This window comes from Sinohyriopsis cumingii, chromosome 1, assembly GCF_028554795.1.
Source record: "Sinohyriopsis cumingii isolate HCF-2022 chromosome 1, ASM2855479v2, whole genome shotgun sequence".
NCBI classification, from domain to species: Eukaryota; Metazoa; Mollusca; class Bivalvia; order Unionida; family Unionidae; genus Sinohyriopsis; species Sinohyriopsis cumingii.
This window is the reverse complement of record NC_142961.1, coordinates 1,817,501-1,838,805: the sequence shown is the minus strand read 5'-3', so window position 1 is coordinate 1,838,805 and position 21,305 is coordinate 1,817,501. Positions and strand designations below refer to the sequence as shown.

At 38.4% G+C, this 21,305-nt stretch overlaps 1 protein-coding gene across 2 annotated transcripts in view; it reads right to left on the bottom strand.

The window, feature by feature from the left end:
* Positions 1-8,259: 8,259 nt before the first annotated feature.
* The window catches only part of LOC149806317 (nuclear receptor subfamily 1 group D member 2-like), a 44,837-nt gene continuing 31,791 nt past the window's right edge, over positions 8,260-21,305 (bottom strand). For both annotated transcript variants that reach the window (XM_089951519.1, XM_089951525.1), the window contains exons 2-6: positions 16,898-17,054; positions 16,140-16,492; positions 15,100-15,328; positions 13,656-13,880; positions 8,260-10,214 (exon numbers count right to left, since the gene is read on the bottom strand). In XM_089951519.1, the coding sequence (XP_089807645.1) occupies positions 9,976-10,214; positions 13,656-13,880; positions 15,100-15,328; positions 16,140-16,492; positions 16,898-17,054 (1,203 nt within the window). In that variant the 3' untranslated portion in view covers positions 8,260-9,975. The remainder of the gene's footprint in view (positions 10,215-13,655; positions 13,881-15,099; positions 15,329-16,139; positions 16,493-16,897; positions 17,055-21,305) is intronic.

Sequence of the window (21,305 nt, the reverse complement as noted above, 5' to 3'; positions counted from 1 at the left end):
AATTTACATTTTTCTCGTAGCCGCTATTGATATGCTCATCTCGTGTGCCCTTAGCAAAATTTGTAACAGTAAAATTAACTAATTCTTCATCGTCAAGATTTCTGATTGTGTCTATTGTGCTCTTTTTAAGTACATTACGGGGTATATTCCCCTCTTTCTGTATTTCTTCCGGTATTTCTTCCGGTATTTCTTCCGGTATTTCTTCTTCTGGTTCTCTTGCGGTGGCGCCTAGTTCTTCTTCATCGGCCATTGTAACATAAGGTTCTTGTGGGTCCGTTATAGCGAGTGGTGGCGGCCTCTCCCTCCGTTGGTGTGTTGTAGCAACCGCTATTTTCGCAGGAAGTGTTTCCAGAGACTCTTTTGTTTGCTCGGTCTGAGCCGCTATCTTTTCAAGCGCACCGAGGACGGGCACAGTTGCGCTTTTTACCGGGGCAAAGAGTTGTTCACTTCCAACAGTAAAATCAGTTTGTAGTTGCTGCCGCGTTTGAAGTTGTTTTCGGACCCTGTCTCGTAACGGTATGAACTTTTTAAGCGCTGCTAGCCGCTCTCTGGCTAGCCGAGTAGTAAGTGATTCGCCTACCATTATTGCAAATTGCTCCGCAATTTCTAATTTCCCTGTGGCAGAACACCTGTCGCGTCAGACGCAATCGTCTTACTATTTTAGTATCGTTCGGGGGAAAAAAAATGTATACAACGATGCGCCACTTCCGTTACGCTGGGGGCTCCACGGAGTTTTCGTCTATAATCCTTCTAATGTTTTTGATCTTACTAGAAATCTCCCGGCGTCGTTCATAAACACGTCCGAGTTTTTTTGGTACTGTCTCAACGGCAGTGAATAGTTCAATGAATGCATTTACGTCATTGTGGTACAGGTTTTCATTAATCGTATGTAGTAATCGTTTTATAAAAGCGTACTCGCGGGCCAGGGTAAAACGCCCCCGTTTCGATTGTTCGTTAATAATTTCATAATCGGATAATATTCTTTCGCTGTTGAGACCATCAGATAATTCAATTCCTTGATTTTTTAATTTTAAATCTCGGTTAATATATTATTGATGTCTTCGATATTCATATTCTTATAAAACATCTTATTTTTAAATAAAAAAAAAATTATTTTACAAAATGAACCCTGCGTATCAATCCCGAGGTGTGTTATCTAGTATGAAGTATTAAACAGACAATTCGTCATGGCGACTTCGTCACGGTGACCTTGTCACGGTGACCTTGTCACTCGCTGATATAATCGGAGGATTTATTTATATACGAAAATCGAATTCTGTGTCCATTTTTACCTGATAAAGCTGTTTGATATACTCGTTCTGCAACAAATCGTACTGAGGCCCTACAAATGTCGAAATATTTTCCTGCCTCATTCATTGACCGAAATATTTTTTCTTCGTGCGTTGATGTATCAAACGATTTGACACCCCTTGCTTGCTTTGAGCATTTACCAGTTTGGCCTTTTTTACTATTTTCACTCTGAGAGATAGCTTGCAGGTTTATAAGAGAATTATTTTGAGGACATCCATCAATATGATCAATAACGAAACCATCCTCGATTAGCCCCTTAAACGCTTCATATACCACCCTGTGAACAAGATAAATTTTCCCCCCGGCACCAAACAACAAATACCCGTGATTATTTACGGTACCAACTGGTTTTTTTAGTCTACGATGTCTAACAACGCCGTCACGAGATGCTTCATAATTAACGAGCACAGGGTGAGGTCTGAACGCTTGGTTCATTTGTATAATAATACTACTTGTCTAATTCATTATTTGGTTTAATTATAAACCTTTCAATGTAGCCCTGAGGAGTTTTGATGATTTTGTCCTTGACGGAGTCAATGACGGCGTTTTTTATTCGCTTGTCGTAATAACGTTTTAACTCTCTGTATCGCTTTCCGCCACAATTGATACACAACTGTGATTTTCCTCTTACACCAACGTGGCAAACCAAGCACGGTAGGGGGCCAAGAGAACCATTACGAACGCTTTGTAAATGATACCCGCAGAATTCACCTCTACATGATTTATTGCACGGGGTTGTCGACCCAATCATCAACCATTTACAGTGATTCATTATACTATATTCTTTAATTTAAATATTTGTTTTAATTATATGGAGGAGTTCGAGAGATTAGCAGCAATTAAACCCTGGAAAAATATTAGGTTTAATCTCGATAGAGTCCTCAAGAACGCACCAAAAGCGTTAATAAACGATAGAACCCTGTTAAATAAAATCCGTGATTGTATCAATGAATTCAAGCGTGATGGTGCATCTCATAGTTGGTCAACATTTCGAATTGATGGTGTTGTTGATGCTACCATGAACGACAACCGCGCAGCAACGATAATATCACACCTTGACGGTAAAAAGTATTTTTTCAGAGTAAAATTCATTATCCGGGTGGAATTAGGTAATTGGATCATACGTGATAAATTTGAACCGGTTCTCAGCGACAAGAAATCAGTCATTGTTAGCCGCGACTCCAAGCCAGGGTTGTTAACCGGAATTGACAGACCATACTATGAACGAGCGTATCCTGAAACAGCAGTTGTCTATGGAATATACCCGTTAAATAAGAAACCTGATATCGGAAAACTAGCGCCGATGAAACAGTCAACGGGGATAAATTGTGTAGCAGAACGAGTAATAGAGCATTTTACAAATGCGTGTCGAGGAAATAAACTGACCGATTTACGGCGTAGCAAAATAAACCAATGGGAGAAGACAGTACGCGAGCGAGGAGCAACCATTAGCGACATAGCGAGATTAGAAACGTCGTTGAGATTTCCAATAACCGTTACAACGATAACCGGTGAAGTATTATACGAATCAAAGTATAGATCAAAAGGGAGCCCCAATCAAAATTATTGATCATAACGAACACGCGTGGACGCCCGCGGTCACAATATTTCCACGGGATAGAACAGTAAAGTATATCCCGGGGGAATTTCTGGGAGAACAATTCTCCAAGGATGGTTTTCTCGCGGAGAGGAAACTATTTGATGCTATTGCTTGTTTGTGTAAAAACGACCCTGTGTCAGTGTGGTTACTTCGCAGCGCTGAAAACGATGCGGATACCTTTGATCAGTTTGTAAGACCAAACGGTGAATTATATCGCACTGAAGCGTTTCACAACAAGATGAAAAAAACCGCCATGGAATTTGGAGAGCATGATGAACAACTGCTAACAAATTGTTTTACAATTCCATCGGTTGCGGCTCATGTTGCAGCAAGGAAAAATGCGTGGAGACCAACGCGCAAGGAATTTCTACCGGATGTACAATCCAGCTGTTTGGAATACTATCACGGTGGACTATGGAACACTGAATACAACCGCGACGCTATGATTTCCGTTGATATGGTTGCCTGTTATCCAGCGAGTTTTCTTGGGTAAGGATCCGCCGCTGAGTACTTTAAACGATTTGGACACCCCAGACATGAAATGACTCGTGTTGCTATTAATGGACCACTGCCTGATTTTGATTTAACCGGATTCGCTCGCATAGTATCATTTGAATTCGCGGCAGGACTTCATCGCTGTTGCTATATTTGGATTGGTAGACACATGACTGAAAAGAAGTGGCTGCCAATAGCGCTGCTACGGTTTATGATTGATTGTAGCATGCTTGTATCGTTGATTGTCAGTGACGCGATTATATCATACCGGGCGCAGACTGAAGTCTTGTTACCAGAACCAGAGCGTCTAGATAGCATAATTGACGAATCCAGAAAACACATTGATGCCGACGAGGAATATATCATCGAATGGTCCAAAAAGATATTCAACCAACGAAACCGCGAGGCAAAAGATCTCGGTAGAAGAATAATTGGTAAGTTCACACAAGGTGGAAAAAACTGCGACTACAAACGATATTGCTCACGGCTGATTATAGATGACGCAGAATATGATTTCGTAATCAAGGACGCAGTGGCAAAAAATAGATACGTGAACTGCAAAACAGCTTTCTTGTCCAATGGAACAAGGTTGGGTACAGTTGTTACCTACAGCGATGGAGACAGCCCGGCATATCCACATTTGAGGGCGTCTATGCTGGGTTACGCCGCTATCAATTTATTCTCGATGATAAATAGATTTCCCGACACCGCGGTTAGAGTTGCGATTGATTCATTTTACATAGACGTAAAGTATAAGGGAAACATAGCCGAGTTTACTAGTCCGGACGAGAGTTGGGGTATATGGAGAATTAAAAATGAAATACGACGCGATTATTCCCCGTCAGCAGATGTCACCGTTGAAAATAATTACTTACGCGGTGATAATCTATCAGAATGGTCTAATGCACCACCGTGTTCTGATCCAATTTGTAGATATAAAACAGTTTATTTAAGCGGCTGTGGCGGGTCAGGAAAGACGACTCGGGCAATTGAATTATTTCGAACGCGGGCAAGTATAATCGTGCTTACACCGACCCATAGACTAGCGCGAGAGATAAAACAACGAAATGTTGACGCCGTTACTTATCACAGCTTTTTTCGATACAGCGGCGGTGAGTGGACTCCTGATCGAATGGGGGAAAAATTTATTCCTGAGGTTATCATCTGGGATGAGATATGTACTGTTTCGTTAGATGTTTTACAAATGTTTCTTGAGTGGTTGCTGCGCGCGAATACAGCGGTGATAATGTGCGGAGATCATGGCCAACCACCACCATTTGTCGGCGAGGGTCCACATGATTGGTTAAAGGGTTTTGTGGACTATTATGAAGAAACCGATACTGATTACCGAGCACTTGATGAACAACTGCGCGAGGTTAAAAACTTAATCAGATTACAGCCGGATAGAGTTCAATGTGAAATAATCCGCGAGGTGATTCCGGAAACGCCGTTAAATGAATTCTGGGAAACATGGAGACCAAACGATTTGATTGTAGCGAGTAGAAAGATAGTCAGAGACACACTTCAGCAAAAGTTGTTTACGTTGCATAAGGAAAAGTTTCCAACGCGCCCAGTGCCGTTATGTTATAGACCCGCGAACACACGGCGGCAGAACATTGAAGTTGATATCCCGGGCCCGACAGCGTCAGGGACAAAAAAACAAATTCTTGTGCTGAATGATATTGTGCTCGTTGATATCAGCGTCGTCGAGGACGCGCTACGTGCTGATAAATCCCCGTGGACGCTAGGATACGCAACGACAATACATTCCTCGCGGGGACTGACTATCACGGATACAATTGTTTGGATGGTTGATAATCGCATCGAATGGTCAAATCTAGTCTATCTTGCAGTGTCCCGAGTACGGAGGATAAATCAGCTTCGAAGAATTGTTATTGACGAAGCCAGTGACAACGATGACATTATTGATGCTAGCGTCATTGATAGAAAACTCTCGGGTTACCGCCAACAGGATAAAAAAAAACAGCGGCGTTTTGATATTGATGCCGAATTAATAATTGCGCTACGACAACAACAAAATAATCACTGTGCGAGTTGCAATTGTATAATGCGTTGGCGTTATTCGGATAAAGACGCTCGCCAATTTACCGTGGATAGGATCGATAACAATTTCGGTCATATCCGTGGTAATGTGAGGTTAACTTGTCTTGAGTGCAATAGACGCAACGGCGCTAGTTAAGGCCACGTGGGGGTAATTGAGTATCGTCAGGTATCACTTGTAGTTGCTCGCGTGTAAACCCCCGCTGTGGGGCAGTTGAATCCAGTCTATAGATCGGTGGTCTACCAGTTGATCGTGTTATCGTTGATATGTTATGTGTGGTAACACTCCAAACAGGATCAGTAGCTCTTGCTCTGCCGCCTTCAAGTTCTCCTGGTTCATATAAATATCTAACAGTGACATTGCCGAAAATCGGCTTGGAAACGCTATCTATTTTTGATCTTCCGGGTATATACTTTTTTTTTATTGCGTCGCTGGGCTTCATGTTAATTGCTCGGGTAATCTCGTTATTTAACGCTGCAATTACGCCTGGCAACCTTTTGACCCATTCACGAGATCGTTTTTCTTGGATAAATTCCTTCGCGTATTGATATCCAAATAACCGTTCAGCAAGAGTCCGATTGAATCGTTCAACAATTTCCTGATCACGATGTAGCGCAGTATGACCTCGTCGTATCGCGACGCTATGATGTTTCAGCGTTGATAAAACAGCGCCGCGAAATTCACTACCAGGATCAACTTGTAATAGATTTGGCCAGCGCAGAGGACCCCTTCGGTAAATCCGCTCAAACGCATCGGCTACTTCAGTTGCTGACTTTGTTTTTAACGGCTCCGCTTGTTTGTATCGACTCGCAACATCAACTACGGTTAGCGCGTATTTGTAACCGTTGTCATGCGGCAGAAATAGTATATCAGCCTGATGAACTTCATTAGGTACGCTGACATCAAAGCGCGAAAAGTTGATTTGTTTAGGCGGTGGTAGATAAATTTGCCATATAGCCTGTTTGGATAACCAATTAGCCGCAACGGCCTTTGTTACCTTTGCAGCGCTTGCGAGTTTACCAATTGCGGCCTTCCCCTTCCAGTATCCTCTCGGAGAATAATAGATGGATTCCATGTTGTTATTATAAACGCTAGCGTTTTCAATTACCAGCGCGAGAAGCTCCGCTTCCAATCATTAATTTACCTTTCACAGCCGATTTTACCAACCATGAAGCCAACTTTTCTTTGAGGGATTTATCAGGAATGGTATTTAACGCGTGAATTAATTTTACATCCGCGATATGACGCTGTTGCAGATCGCTACTTTTGTAGTAAGCAACATCATGAGCATGACACGCCTTATCGATAGCGTTTATTGGATACTCACCAGGTTTGGGCTGATTTTGATCATCGAGTCTGATATCTAATCGTGTTCCGTGGCCACAGTAGCTATATCCTGGGAGGTGCTTTTCTCCTGGATACTTTGCCCACGGTGTTCCGGGGAGTTTTGATAACTTGGCTGCAATATCACCTCCTCGCTTTTTTTTAAAACATCCCCGGGTCTAATAGAAATAAATCTAAATTTCTTTGTACCGCATTGTACACACTTACCAGTAAGTGCCGATCTGTTATTTCTTGTTGTAACGGTTGTCATATCATTTGTGCCAGTACGCACTCTACACTTCACACAATATAGATCCATAATTTATGTATAGAGATATGAATATAATTGACTTTTCAGCGACTAAAACGAAAGAACCAGTTAAGCATGTTGCAGCGTTACCAAACTCGATCCGGATGATTATCATCGGACCATCTGGATCCGGCAAGACGCAATTATTACTTAATTTAATAATGAGATGGATGAAGTGGGATAAGTTGTATTTAATCGCCCCTAGCGTAGATGATCAACGATGCTACGAGGTGTTAAAAGATTTTAACGAGAATGCATCAGCGATCGCTGAAAAAAATGTTATTGAGTTTATTACAGATATCAATGATGCACCAGGTATTGATGATATTGATGGCGACGTTAACAATCTAGTCGTGTACGATGATGTTATGTTAGACAATCAAAAAGACCCAGCTAGGATATTTTCCAGAGGCAGGCATAAAAACACCGACGTGATATATGTCACTCAACGATACACTCAGATTCCAAAAGTAATCAGAGACAACTGTAATATTCTTGCTGTATTCAACGGCGTTGATACACACACGCTACGAAATATTTGGCAGACATGGTGCGGCGGTGACATGGACTTTAATGTTTTTCGAAACTTTTTTAGTCATGCTCAGTCGACCCCACATGGATTTGTAACGATAAATTTACATGATCCTCGGACACGATATCGTATCGGACTTGACCAAATAGTCGGTTAAATTGTAAATAACTTCTTAGCAGCAGGGGGGGTGATGACATCGACGCGGTCGTCGCGCTTTATACCCGACGCTGACAACACTGGGATCGCTGAGTGCAGAAAGTATATTAAACTAAATGACGTTCCGGACAATCCCCCCGACGACGACGTCGTTACCAGGCGCTGACGACACCGGATCCGCTGAGTGCAGAAGGTATTAATTAAGCCAAATGACGATTGGACAAAATGTCCGATTCGCCCCCCCCCCCCCGCTGCTTGTGACTGATTTACCTACAGGAGAATTTAAATATTTATTGTATGTATCATTGCTTTCAGTACAAAAAGAAACAAGATAGTGACCCGACGGTCCCGTTTCTTTGCGTTAATTAGGGATAGATAACACCTGCAGGCATTGTTAATTAACGCTGTTTCTCTCTTTGTTTCTTTTTGACAGTTACAGACAACATATTTGTTAGCGTAAAGAAAATCGGTCACTTTCTTACCTTTTCCTTTATGTCAATCAAAATACATAAAACATCTGATAGGTCAAGTAAGAGAAACATGAGCTATGTTGCGGGATAAGGTGTCAATCTCCTACTTATAGACTTAGGAATATGTGGAGTAATAGGATCCTATCTATTATCACGGGTTACGCCTCTCGCCTCTTCGCTGTCTGTCCACGGCAAAGTTCGGCATATCCCGGTTAGCAAATTAGATACAAGTGACTCTGGAGGCAAACTCAAGGGTAGTTGTGTCTGCTATGCTGAGAGTTCTCTTCTCTTAGTTGAAGGAATAAAGCTATATTATTCTTTGTAAATTCTATATTTGCCTCTTTGTTCTTAGTGGATTTTAAATTTTTTCTCCCATGCAATGTCAGCATAATTATAATTCTTGTGTGAAATTTTAAATTATATCGTGTCACGGCTTATTATATCTGTGTAAGAAATTTACATCTTATAATTAGAAAAATGTAATAACAATAGGAATTAATTTTTGCTCATTTGTCATTTTTGCTTGTGATTATAACGTTAGTTCTTTTATTGTAAATGTTTTTCGGTGCCAACTTCATATGATAATTATTTTCGGAAATGAATTCATGCTTTAAAAGTATTAAATCGGAAAGTTTCGGAATTTATGATCTAACATTCTAATGTATGCATATATTTTAATTAATGCACACGATTTTTCTAATAATCCAAAGTTCTGGTTTCCTACTATATCCAAAGTATATTTTGATAAATGCATGCAAACTAAACTTTACTTATAGCATGCAAACACTGAGGTTTTAGGTACAACCTTAAATGATATCAAAATATTTGCACATGTCACGTACAAAATTCATCCCTATTAGAAACAATTTAAAACTCTCTCCCTCTTTCTCTCTCTCTCTTTCCTACAAGACTCATACCACGTCAAAGAGCACTAAGAGCATATTAACATTACAAGGCATATAATGGTGTCCATTAACATTACAAGGCATCTAATGGTGTCCATTAACATTACAAGGCATCTAATGGTGTCCATTAACATTACAAGGCATATAATGGTGTCCATTAACATTACAAGGCATATAATGGTGTCCATTAACATTGCAAGGCATATAATGGTGTCCATTAACATTACAAGGCATCTAATGGTGTCCATGAACATTACAAGGCATACAATGGTATCCATTAACATTACAAGGCATACAATGGTGTTCATTAACATTACAAGGCATATAATGGTGTCCATTAACATTACAAGGCATATAATGGTGTTAATTAACATTACAAGGCATATAATGGTGTTAATTAACATTACAAGGCATATAATGGTGTTCATTAACATTACAAGGCATCTAATGGTGTTCATCAGTTTTCCATTGCAGAAAAGTCATACTGAATGATATTAAATTTATACTGAAATAATTGCAGCTCAGTTGTAAACTACAAGTGCAATGTTCTCGTTTTCGTCTGACTCGTGTTAATTTGCTTTTGGGTGTGGAATCACATGTAGTATCCAAATTATAGCAGCCTATAAACAGAAACTTTTCACAAGGCGACAAAATATGAACAGTTAACTGAATGTAGCCCCCTGCCAGCTGGGAGTCCATTTTCAAGTCTACTGCCTCGTTCTTGTAATGAAATCGTACTTCGTTGGTAATCTGGGCGTTAATAAGGAGTCCAATAATATTATATCACTTCGTCTATATGTGTTAATCGTGTTCAGAGACTGAGGAATTCTCGCACAAGAGAAAACTGATTGATTATTGGCCAATCCAATATTGCTTCCTTAAGGCTTTGTTTATCTAGTTCTATTATGTCCCTGGCGTTGGTCAAAGTATTAATAAGGTGAGCAATCCTGGTTCTGCCCTTATTTCGTCGATGTATAGCGTGCAGAAGACATGTCGTCAAGAAATGCTGAATTTTCACCACTTCTTCTGGACATTCCAGTACGCATCGATCTGAAATTTATGCATATTTAAAAACAAACAAAAATAATAAAACGATAATGACAGAAACATGAACAGAAATTGTTAACAATTAATATACGGTACTGATCACTGAACGCGTTGCCATCAGTGTTGATTCTACATCTGGAAAGAATGAATCCTGCGGATTTCGTCATTGCCTGTTATAGATTATACTGCTGGTGTAAGGGATATGACATTTTAATACAACAAATAAAGAAGCAACGTGACAATTTTTAAAAATAATTCATTACAATAATTGTGTTATAACAAAATATTGAATTATTCCACATCCTTCTAATCACCCTCTGCGCCACATATCACTGCTTAAGGTAATAACAGTTAAATGATTCAAATTTACCAGAGAGAGAGAGAGAGAGAGAGAGAGAGAGAGAGAAAGAAAGAGAGAGAGGGGGGGGCAGGCTGGTGTAGTTCAAAAGAATTCCTTTAGCTCATTTAAATGACACCCACACACCCATTCACCCACACAAAATATAATTTTCACGAATATTGCGTCTCTATCGATTTGACAACTCGCAAAGGACAATATTATGAGAATAAGATCACATATGCCTTGTTTCAAGCATCTTTAATTTGTGAATATTTATATTTTACCGATCTTAGTCTATTAATCAAGAGTGCTTCAAAAGTGTGTAATAAACACAAAAGTGTGTAATAAGCACATAAACAACTAGCCTTATATAAGAGAAGATTTGGTTCCCTTATCCGTAATATTCAGAGCTTTTCCTTATCCGTAAAATTCAGAGCTTTTCCTTATCCGTAAAATTCAGAGCTTTTCCTCGCAGTAGCGCTTGGCTTTCTTGCCCGTAAACGTCATCGCTATTCCGTGCAGTAAATCTTGGCTTTCTTGCCCGTAAAAGTGATCGCTATTCCGTGCAGCAGCGCTTGGCTTTCTTACCCGTAAAAGTCATCGCTATTCCTTGCAGTAAAGCTTGGCTTTCTTACCCGTAAAAGTCATCGCTATTCCTTGCAGTAAAGCTTGGTTTCTTACCCGTAAATGTCATCGCTATTCCGTGCAGTAGCGCTTGGCTTTCTTACCCGTAAAAGTCATCGCTATTCCCTGCAGCAAAACTTGGCTTTCTTACCCATAAAAGTCATCGCTATTCCTTGCAGTAGCGCTTGGCTTTCTTACCCGTAAAACTCATCGCTATTCCTTGCAGTAAAGCTTGGCTTTCTTACCCGTAAAAGTCATCGCCATTCCCTGCAGTAAAGCTTGGCTTTCTTAGGTGGCACTATACAGTTTCGCATTTTGCATAGGGTTAGAATTTTAAAGAAAAAGAATGTCCCCGGCTTTCTTCACTGGTTATACTGGGTATTTAAAAAAGACCTTGTATATCTTAGGTATAATGCAAAGAACCTTTAATTCCCTTTATTTTGGTGTATGATTGATGGGTGTACTATGGGTTATAGAGTATACAGCTTGGCCTTACTTCAAATGTGCACCTTTCAAAAAAGTCCTAGCTCTACTTGGTCATTTTCACTTCCTGAGCTTCAGAGGTAAATTGTATAAAAAAAGAGCCGATAACTTTTTTTTACATTTTATATATTTGGTAATTCATTCATTGCACTTTCAGAAGCTGGTATTGTCTAGTCTGGCAAAATTCATTTTCCCTATTTTAATAGCTGCCATGTATAGTGTACTTTAAACTAATTCAGATTGATTTTTTAACACAAGGGAGCAGTCATTTTAGTTAGCAGTATGCTTAAATCATGTAAAATTTCCAAAAGTACAATATCCAAAAGAAATATCATCCACATTACATTAATGTAGCATAGAGGTATGCAAACATTCTCTCCACTGTGCGTCTTTTAAACGCAAACTACTTCACCTTACATACGTCACTCTGTTAAAAGTACATATTATCTGGTGAGCGCCACCTTACCCGTAAAAGTCATCGCTATTCCATGCAGCAAAACTTGGCTTTCTTACCCATAAAAGTCATCGCTATTCCTTGCAGTAGCGCTTGGATTTCTTACCCGTAAAACTCATAGCTATTCCTTGCAGTAAAGCTTGGCTTTCTTACCCGTAAAAGTCATCGCTATTCCTTGCAGTAAAGCATGGCTTTCTTACCCGTAAACAACATCGCTATTCCTTGCAGTAAAGCTTAGCTTTCTTACCCGTAAAAGTCATCGCTATTCCCTGCAGTAAAGCTTGGCTTTCTTACCCGTAAATGTCATCGCTATTCTTTGCAGTAAAGCTTGGCTTTGGCTTTCTTACCCGTAAACGTCATCGCTATTCCTTGCAGTAAAGCTTAGCTTTCTTACCCGTAAAAGTCATCGCTATTCCCTGCAGTAAAGCTTGGCTTTCTTACCCGTAAATGTCATCGCTATTCTTTGCAGTAAAGCTTGGCTTTGGCTTTCTTACCCGTAAAAGTCATCGCTACTCCCTGCAGTAAAGTTTGGCTTTCTTACCGGTAACATCATCGCTATTCCGTACAGTAGCGCTTGGCTTTCTTACCCGTAAAAGTCATCGCTATTCCTTGCAGTAAAACTTGGCTTTCTTACCCGTAAACGTCATCGCTATTCCTTGCAGTAAAGCTTAGCTTTCTTACCCGTAAAAGTCATCGCTATTCCTTGCAGTAAAGCTTGGCTTTCTTACCCGTAAATGTCATCGCTATTCTTTGCAGTAAAGCTTAGCTTTGGCTTTCTTACCCGTAAACGTCATCGCTATTCCTTGCAGTAAAGCTTAGCTTTCTTACCCGTAAAAGTCATCGCTATTCCCTGCAGTAAAGCTTGGCTTTCTTACCCGTAAATGTCATCGCTATTCTTTGCAGTAAAGCTTGGCTTTGGCTTTCTTACCCGTAAAAGTCATCGCTACTCCCTGCAGTAAAGTTTGGCTTTCTTACCGGTAACATCATCGCTATTCCGTACAGTAGCGCTTGGCTTTCTTACCCGTAAAAGTCATCGCTATTCCTTGCAGTAAAACTTGGCTTTCTTACCCGTAAATGTCATCGCTATTCCTTGCAGTAAAGCTTAGCTTTCTTACCCGTAAAAGTCATCGCTATTTCCTGCAGTAAAGCTTGGCTTTCTTACCCGTAAATGTCATCGCTATTCCTTGCAGTAAAGCTTGGCTTTGGCTTTCTTACCCGTAAAAGTCATCGCTATTCCTTGCAGTAAAGCTTGGCTTTCTTACCCATAAAAGTCATCGCTTTTCCTTGCAGTAAAGCTTGGCTTTCTTGCCCGTAAAGTCATCGCTATTCCTTGGAGTAAAGCTTGGTATTCTTACCTGTAAAAGTCATCGCTATTCCCTGCAGTAAAGCTTGGCTTTCTTACCCGTAAAAGTCATCGCTATTCCTTGCAGTAGCGCTTGGCTTTCTTACCCGTAAAAGTCATCTCTTTTCCTTCCAGTAAAGCTAGGCTTTCTTAACCGTAAAAGTCATCGCTATTCCTTGCAGTAAAGCTTGGCTTTCTTACCCGTAAAAGTCATCGCTATTCCTTGCAGTAAAGCTTCTTCTTCTTCTGATAAGTCAAGGTCCTGAAGTTTCTTTGAAAATTTAAACCTTGCCGTGGCGTACTCCTTTCCCATAACTCGACTTATTTCATCGAAATGGTACTCCTTTCCCCAGGCAAACAATGCCACCTGCAGGTCCGTGTTCACACCACGATACGTGAAAAGAATACCACACTCAAAACGCGCAGCTGTGAAATAAATGTCGTCATGATTATTTATTTTTTATAAGAAACAAATCTGAATAATATTTAGCAATGGTTTGTAATAATCATCAGCTAGACAGGTATTCTCATAGAAGAAAGCAACTGTTTTGATTGCCTATCTGTACTTTTTTGTAGGGTTTACATGAAACGAATAATACAACTTATAAAAGAAGTAAAAATTCACTTCTTTACGCAGATAATTTGAAAAATATTTATCTCGTACTAATAAGTGATACAGTGAACTAAACAAATGTACAAATGTGATTTTATTAGTGATCAGAATTTACAATGTACAGAGTTCACTGAATTTCCCGGGTATCTATGTTCGTGGTTTAACGAAATATGGTATTTCCTCCAAGTTTAATCCTTGGGTCGGGGAATAAATTCTTCGTTTTCACAGAAGATTCTTTATTATTGAATTTTTAAATCTGTGTTTGAAACAACCACGCAATCAACCAAACCTGGTATCCCTCGAAAAATAATGAATTCACATTACTTCGTTTATCACTTAAAGCGAGAACCATTACGCTACGAAAGATTGCAAGGGTGAAGTGACATTTGTTCTATCCCTCACATATTGCTAGGCTGTCTTCTAATTTACCAATTAAATTGTGATCTAGATCAATATGTGAATATTAGCATTACAAAAAGAAATATTGTTTCATAAAACAAACAAACGAGTAGGAGCGCTCCGGTGGCCTAGTGGTTAGAGCGTCTGACTCGGATGTGGGAAGTCGTGGGTTCGATCCCCGGCCGAGTCATACCAAAGACTTGCAAAAATGGTACTAACAGCTGCCTCGCTTGGCGCTCAGCATTACGAGGTCAGTGCTAGGACTGGTCGGCCTGGTGTTAGGATAATGTGACTGGGTGGGACATCATGCTACATGTCTGCGGCATGATGCCCCAGTGCTAGACATCACTTTAAACTGCCACTGCAGACATCGTAGTGATATGACTGAAATTTTTTTAAAAGTTACGTTAAAAATCCAATTCACACACACACACACACACACACACACGTAGAAAACGATAATGTGCGCACCCGATGTCTTCAGTTTAAATTACATGTAAATCAGAAATCCCTCTCTTTCTCTACATCAAATTAATTCTTCCAAACCAACTTTTGGACAGATGTTATAAGCTTTCAGTCAAAAATGTTATCTTTATTTTATTATATTTTGTAAAATGAAGAATAAAACGTGACCTTTCAGCAGGTTGGCTTGGTCATCAAGGGGTAGATTGGTAAAGCCCGGAATGGTCTTGGCGAACGCGACTAGTTGTGCGATCCTTTCCTCAAGGAAGCTTAATAGCTCCGTAACCATCTGTAACCTGTTATCCAGTTCTATCCCTGTTTGGTTGTAAAAATCCCGATACTCTTCAATGGGTATCTCGGGAAGTCCCCCAAACAACTCTGTCTTCAGCTTGTACTCCTCCTGCAAAAAAAAGTATTACAAAAAGAAAATAAGGAGAACTGGTAATCCCATAAAGATAAGTAAATTCGATTTAATCTTAATTAAGCTAGCACGACCATGAAGACGGATAATACAGAGCCGTCATTTCACTTACTTACTAATCAAGTAAAGAAAAACAATGCCAAGGTAAATAAAGGTGGAAAACACACTTTACTATCAAAGTGTATTAAGTATGGAAAAGGGAAAGCGTTCTAAATCAGCAAGTTTTGTGTGAGAACGTTATGAGTAAAATAGAACCATATAAGAAGTATACTATAACCGTATTAAATGTGTACAGCTGGAGACGTTAGTATGGAAGAGTGTTGTGTATTTCTAAGCACGTGTCTTTTGTTTGTATCAGCTATACACGTACGTAGAGTTTTATATATTTCTGAGTACGTGTTAAGTTTGCACAACGTATACACATTATTATGGTTGATATAGTGTTGTGAGTTCTGAATAAATATATCTGATCCTTCTTAGAAACAGACATCTTCACCAATCAAGCACTCAAAAAAAATCGTTCTGCATAATGTACAGTACGTACGTCAAGATAGTGAAAACGAAACCAAAGACAAGAGGAATCCATGAAAAAGTACTTAATCAATAATTTAAGTTTTACTGAGATCAAATGTTTTGTTATCAAACAAATTTTACTCTTTACCCATGATATTTACACTTTTCAGAGCATTTCTGGGCCAAACGTGGATAGGATTAATCGTCCTGTTTCGTATCCGAAGAAAAATTTAATGATACGCTGCTAAAAGAAACAAGAAAAGTAAAAAGAACTCACAAAATATTGTTTTTGTCTCATCTCAACGTCAGCCTTACAATGTAATACTCTATAACCCCAATGTGAAAGCGCATTCACAAGAGAAAGAATAGTTTTGTCCATTTCCCCCTCCGATATATTGTAAAGTCCGGATAGATGTCCTAAGCTGGGCATATGCGTGCTTTCAGGGGAACAATGGCAGCTATGGATTTTAGGAGCACTCGTCCCAGTGTGGTCTACAAGTGGAATTGTTTGGACTTCCGAGATGTCCGAGAACTCAGTTTCGTTGTCATTGAAATGGAACGTTTCAAGTCTTTTCACTTCTCTGATATTTTCTTGACGTCGAGAAAGAGTATATCGACCTATTTTAATGCCTAGGAAAAAGAAAGAAAAAAGCTTAGAACGATATTGTTAATTTGTACTGCATTTTCTAAAATAATATTCAATAGAGTAAAATTTTGCTACGTAGTATTCTATTTATTACCTTAAAACCCTATATTTATAGCTTAAATGTTTTCTTATTATCACAAGAAAATCAACTGGTTAAATTGATTATCAATCGAAACACGTCGGATCGTTTCGGCCATAGCCGTATAAAAGCACAAAGTTATTCTTAGTGACTTATAAAGAGCCTCCAACAAGTATCCACGCACGAACACACATCATTCCCCCCACCCCCACCCCCCTCCAAGCCATGGCATTTTGAGAGAAGCGAGAGCACAATCTGGGTAACAGCTTGTGATAACGGCTTAAATTTACAATATGTCAGTCACACTTACCACTTTTACTCATTCCTACTGCCAAACATCTTTCATAACGACATAAGGGGCAGGAAGTCTTTAGAAACGTCGATTCGTTCTTCGAGCTACCTTTGTCTTTTGAACAAATGCAAATGAGGTCAATTGTTTTCTTCTTCAGCAACCGTCTGAAGAATGCCTGGAATGATGAGCATGTTAAAACAATAAGTACAAAATGCACAAGCAGGCTAATGTATTTCAGATACACCAGTTACGTCTAAAATATAGTAGCAGTTTTAATGTTTCCCCAGTTCTCCACCTAGGCAAATCTTAAAGGTATATTAATCGTCCGGCAGCCAGATTCCTTGTCAGGGCTGCGAGTATTACTTTTTAAAACTATGTTGACAATAGAACTGTAATGGCGATAAAGGGAATTTATGTGGTATTATATCGATATCATTTGATGAGAACACATATACCGTCTATACACACCTACAAGTAGAGTCCAACAACAAAATCACACAGATCCATATCTACAATCGCATAGTGCACCGGCAGATCTGGGACTATGCAGTTTGTTAGTAGTAATCAGTAGAATAAATAACATAGACCCTGATCTGCCGGTGCATTATTTTGTTTGGATATGGATTAGATTTAAAAATTAGCATAGACGGTATATGTCATTTATGTATTTCATAGTTATTTGTCAAAAAAAAAAAAAAAAAAAAAAAAAAATAAACAACGGGTCTATCCAAATTTCACAAAAATGGTTTATCATTTACATAAAAGATTAAATGTCTGCAAATCAACTGATCATCTTAACACTAATACAGAGGATATGCCTATTTTGAAATAAAATAGATTGGGCTACAAGTTCTCAGAAAAATTGGATGACTGTTATATAGAGGATATATAGTTTTTTTTGTAGATATCAGGAAATATTTCATAAGTGATGTGAAAGCATTGTCACGAATAGTGTGAATATCCCCGAGTGAAAATTCAAATGTGTCCACTTCAGGCGTAAAATATCACCTTATAGCTACCCGAAAACGTAGATATTCTTTTTATATAAATTTAGAATGTACATGTAATGCTTCAAATTGCGAATTTTGTCAAATTAATGAATGTTTTCATACCAAATAGAGCAATAATTATTGTTGTTAAAGCATTTCTTGCGCGGATTGATACAGTGAACATGGTTTTAGTGAGACACGCGAATGAATGCTGCAGCAGATATCAGAACATTACATTATTTAACAACGGCTTGCTTCTAATGGCTGTCAGTTTACTTGTTAAGGTTACTGTTTTATATATTTGTTTATTTTTGCAATGAGACGTGAATTTTTGCATCCTTGCAGTCTAGTTTTGTAACTGACGCTTCACCGAAATTTTTACTGTCACTTAATTTCGGTTTGCAAGCGACACTAATCGATGCCTTATTTCTCCGTCGTTTTCAGACGTGATTATGATTGTCATGACAACAGTTAAAATTGCTACATAACCAATTTTATTACAAGATGTAATCTAGAGTGTTTCTTACATGTGTTTACCATTTGTCTTAGAGTGCAACAGGTATACAATACCGTACAGGTGACAGAATATCGAATAGCAACCATAAGTTCAATCACAGACAACTTGCATGATTCATGTGGAAGGGATTTAACGCCTGAAGCCTGTTTTTTGTTGGTTGGGGTTCATTTTTAGGCATTCCTGACCACGCCTTCTCAGTCATTCCACAAATGTACAAATGTATACTAAGTTTTTTCATGGAAATGTAAAATATAGTGAATTATATCTTTTAAAGATTTTATTTGGTTAATTTGTATCTAAGTGTTTTAAACACGTAGACAGTTTTTGGCCGATGCGACCAAGTTATCTATGTTATACAAAATTGCCTAAGGTACTAAAAGTAACTGCCAGATATTTAAGATTGTAGAATGGTAAGAAATCATTTTTAATTTAGTTTAGGAAAGGCGAGTTCTAATTTACCTGAAACCTACAATGCTTCTGTTTTGTTAGGAATGAAGTCTACCAGCCATTGCTTTGACTAAAATGAAGATAGTATGGAAATCTGAATTTAGTAAACATTCTATTCCAGATGTGTTCTAAGACGCGTGTGATATTGTGCTATCCTCTGGAGAGAGTTTTGTCATGCTCAAAAGATCATCACATGCATCGTTAAAGTAGACAATAAATAATCAAGTGCGAGACTCATGCAGTTGCGTACCGGGTAGTAGACTTGACTGTATTTACAGAGACAGTTTGAACACTACTAGTTAAATATTTAAATATTTTGTTATCCAATCAATCAAAAAAAAGTGCATATATTACGATATAAATCTATGAGCTTGAAAACCGAACAGCTTTTAGAAAGAAATCCTAACTGATATCTACGTAAGAGACTATTTTTATGTAAGTGATTGGGTAAATGTTTAACCATAATCCGTTCGAAGACTTTCCTAACACAACTTAGTAACGAGATAGGTCTGTACTTGGCAGGATCACTTGAGCTGACCTTTATGGACACAGACATTACTTTTGCTGTTTTCCATAAGGTCGGCTATCATTTTGTATTTAAAGACATGTTGTAAAGGACACAAAGTAGCTTGACTATGGCGGGCGTTTTGAGCATCTGATCCACAAGCTTTGTGTCCGGGCAACTTATGAATTACATTCCGGGCAACTTTTGAATTACATTCCGGGCAACTTATGAATTATATTCCGCGCAACTTATGAATTACATTCCGGGCAACTTATGAACTTATGAATTACATTCCGGGCAACTTATGAATTACATTCCGGGCAACTTATGAATTACATTTATAAAAATTAAAAAAAAAAAAACATTCTTGTGCAGTGATCATAAAATTAGCCATGTAGCATTATTTACTTTATTTCGCATTTAAGTCTTCGACTGGTATGGATTGTTACATTTTACAGTTAACGTCCTGAGACAGTCGCATTTCCTGCTTCTTCGATGTCCTCTACTATCGCAGCAACATGTATTGTTCTCACAGTTACCGAACATGAAGACTGTTATCTATATTAAATTTATATTTATATTGTGTATCCGACTTTCATCATGCTCGTACTTGAGAGTTAATGCCTATCTAACTGTTGTCATGCTTTTAAGTACAAGAGTTTAAGGTCAGTCTTGTTTGAAATAAGACTAAGCCCAGTAATTTTCCATTAGGATGACATTTTGTCAGAAAACAATTGCGACAAAAGTCAAGTAACATAGAGAAAAAAGGATATTTGGCAAATAATCATTCAATTAATGTTTAAAAACAGTCTTTGGGAATCTATGATCAGAGTTTGCAATTGTGTTCAGACTTAATTTATTGGAATTATTTATTTAATTCATTCATTGGAATTACAAATTGCCCATTAACTTTTTGGACTAAATTACTACTTTTGGATTCTTGAGAACTCGTTCAAAGACATTCTGGATTATAGCATTGTGGTACATTATGACGTTCGAGACTGTCGGATTTCATTGGGAACATTCCATACATTTGGGCTTGTGATAGGACATTTAGGATTATCTAGAATTTAATTCTAAATACTGTGCCTTTGGAATTTTCACTTTGTCTTTTGGGCAAATAAACTTTTTGTTGAATTTTGCTTAAATTATTGGTTTCACTTCTTTTCTGTTACATAGTTTAAGATCACATATTTGTAACAATACATTCTTTAAGAAATTAGTTATAAGGTGAAGCAAAAATTTCCACGGTGATGTCTAGTTCTCTAGCTTAATTGGCATACAGATACCTGTAAGTAAAGCATTATCTTATTTTTTCAAAGACAGCCTTTCATGACACCAGATGTCTCGCCTATAACAGTATCCATAATAGTAGTGAAGCCGAGTAAGAATAAAAGTGGATTTGTGATCATTTGTTGTAGTCTCAACTGAATTAAATCCGGAGTGTAAGATCTCAGTATTTTTATACAGAAATGTTAAAGACGTAAATATTATAGCAGATGCAAATCAAAATCTTTATTGATATGAACACTTGTTTTTTTGGGGGGGGTTTCTTTTTCTAAACACACCAAAAAATTGGACTGTTTCGCTGTCTCTTGATTGACCTAATATGGGGACAGTTATTTTGTCTATTAAACACCAAATCGTAATCCACGATCACGATCAATGTTTATACGAATATCAAGCACAGGATCAATGTTTATACGAATATCAACCACACGATCAATGTTTATACGAATATGAAGCACAGGATCAATGTTCATACAAATATGAAGCACACGATCAATGTTTATACGAATATCAAGCACACGATCAATGTTTATACAAACATCATGCACAGGATCAATCCTTATACGAATATCAACCACACGATCAATGTTTATACAAATATCAAGCACACGATCAGTGTTTATACGAATATCAAGCACAGGATCAATGTTCATACAAATATCAAGCACACAATCAATG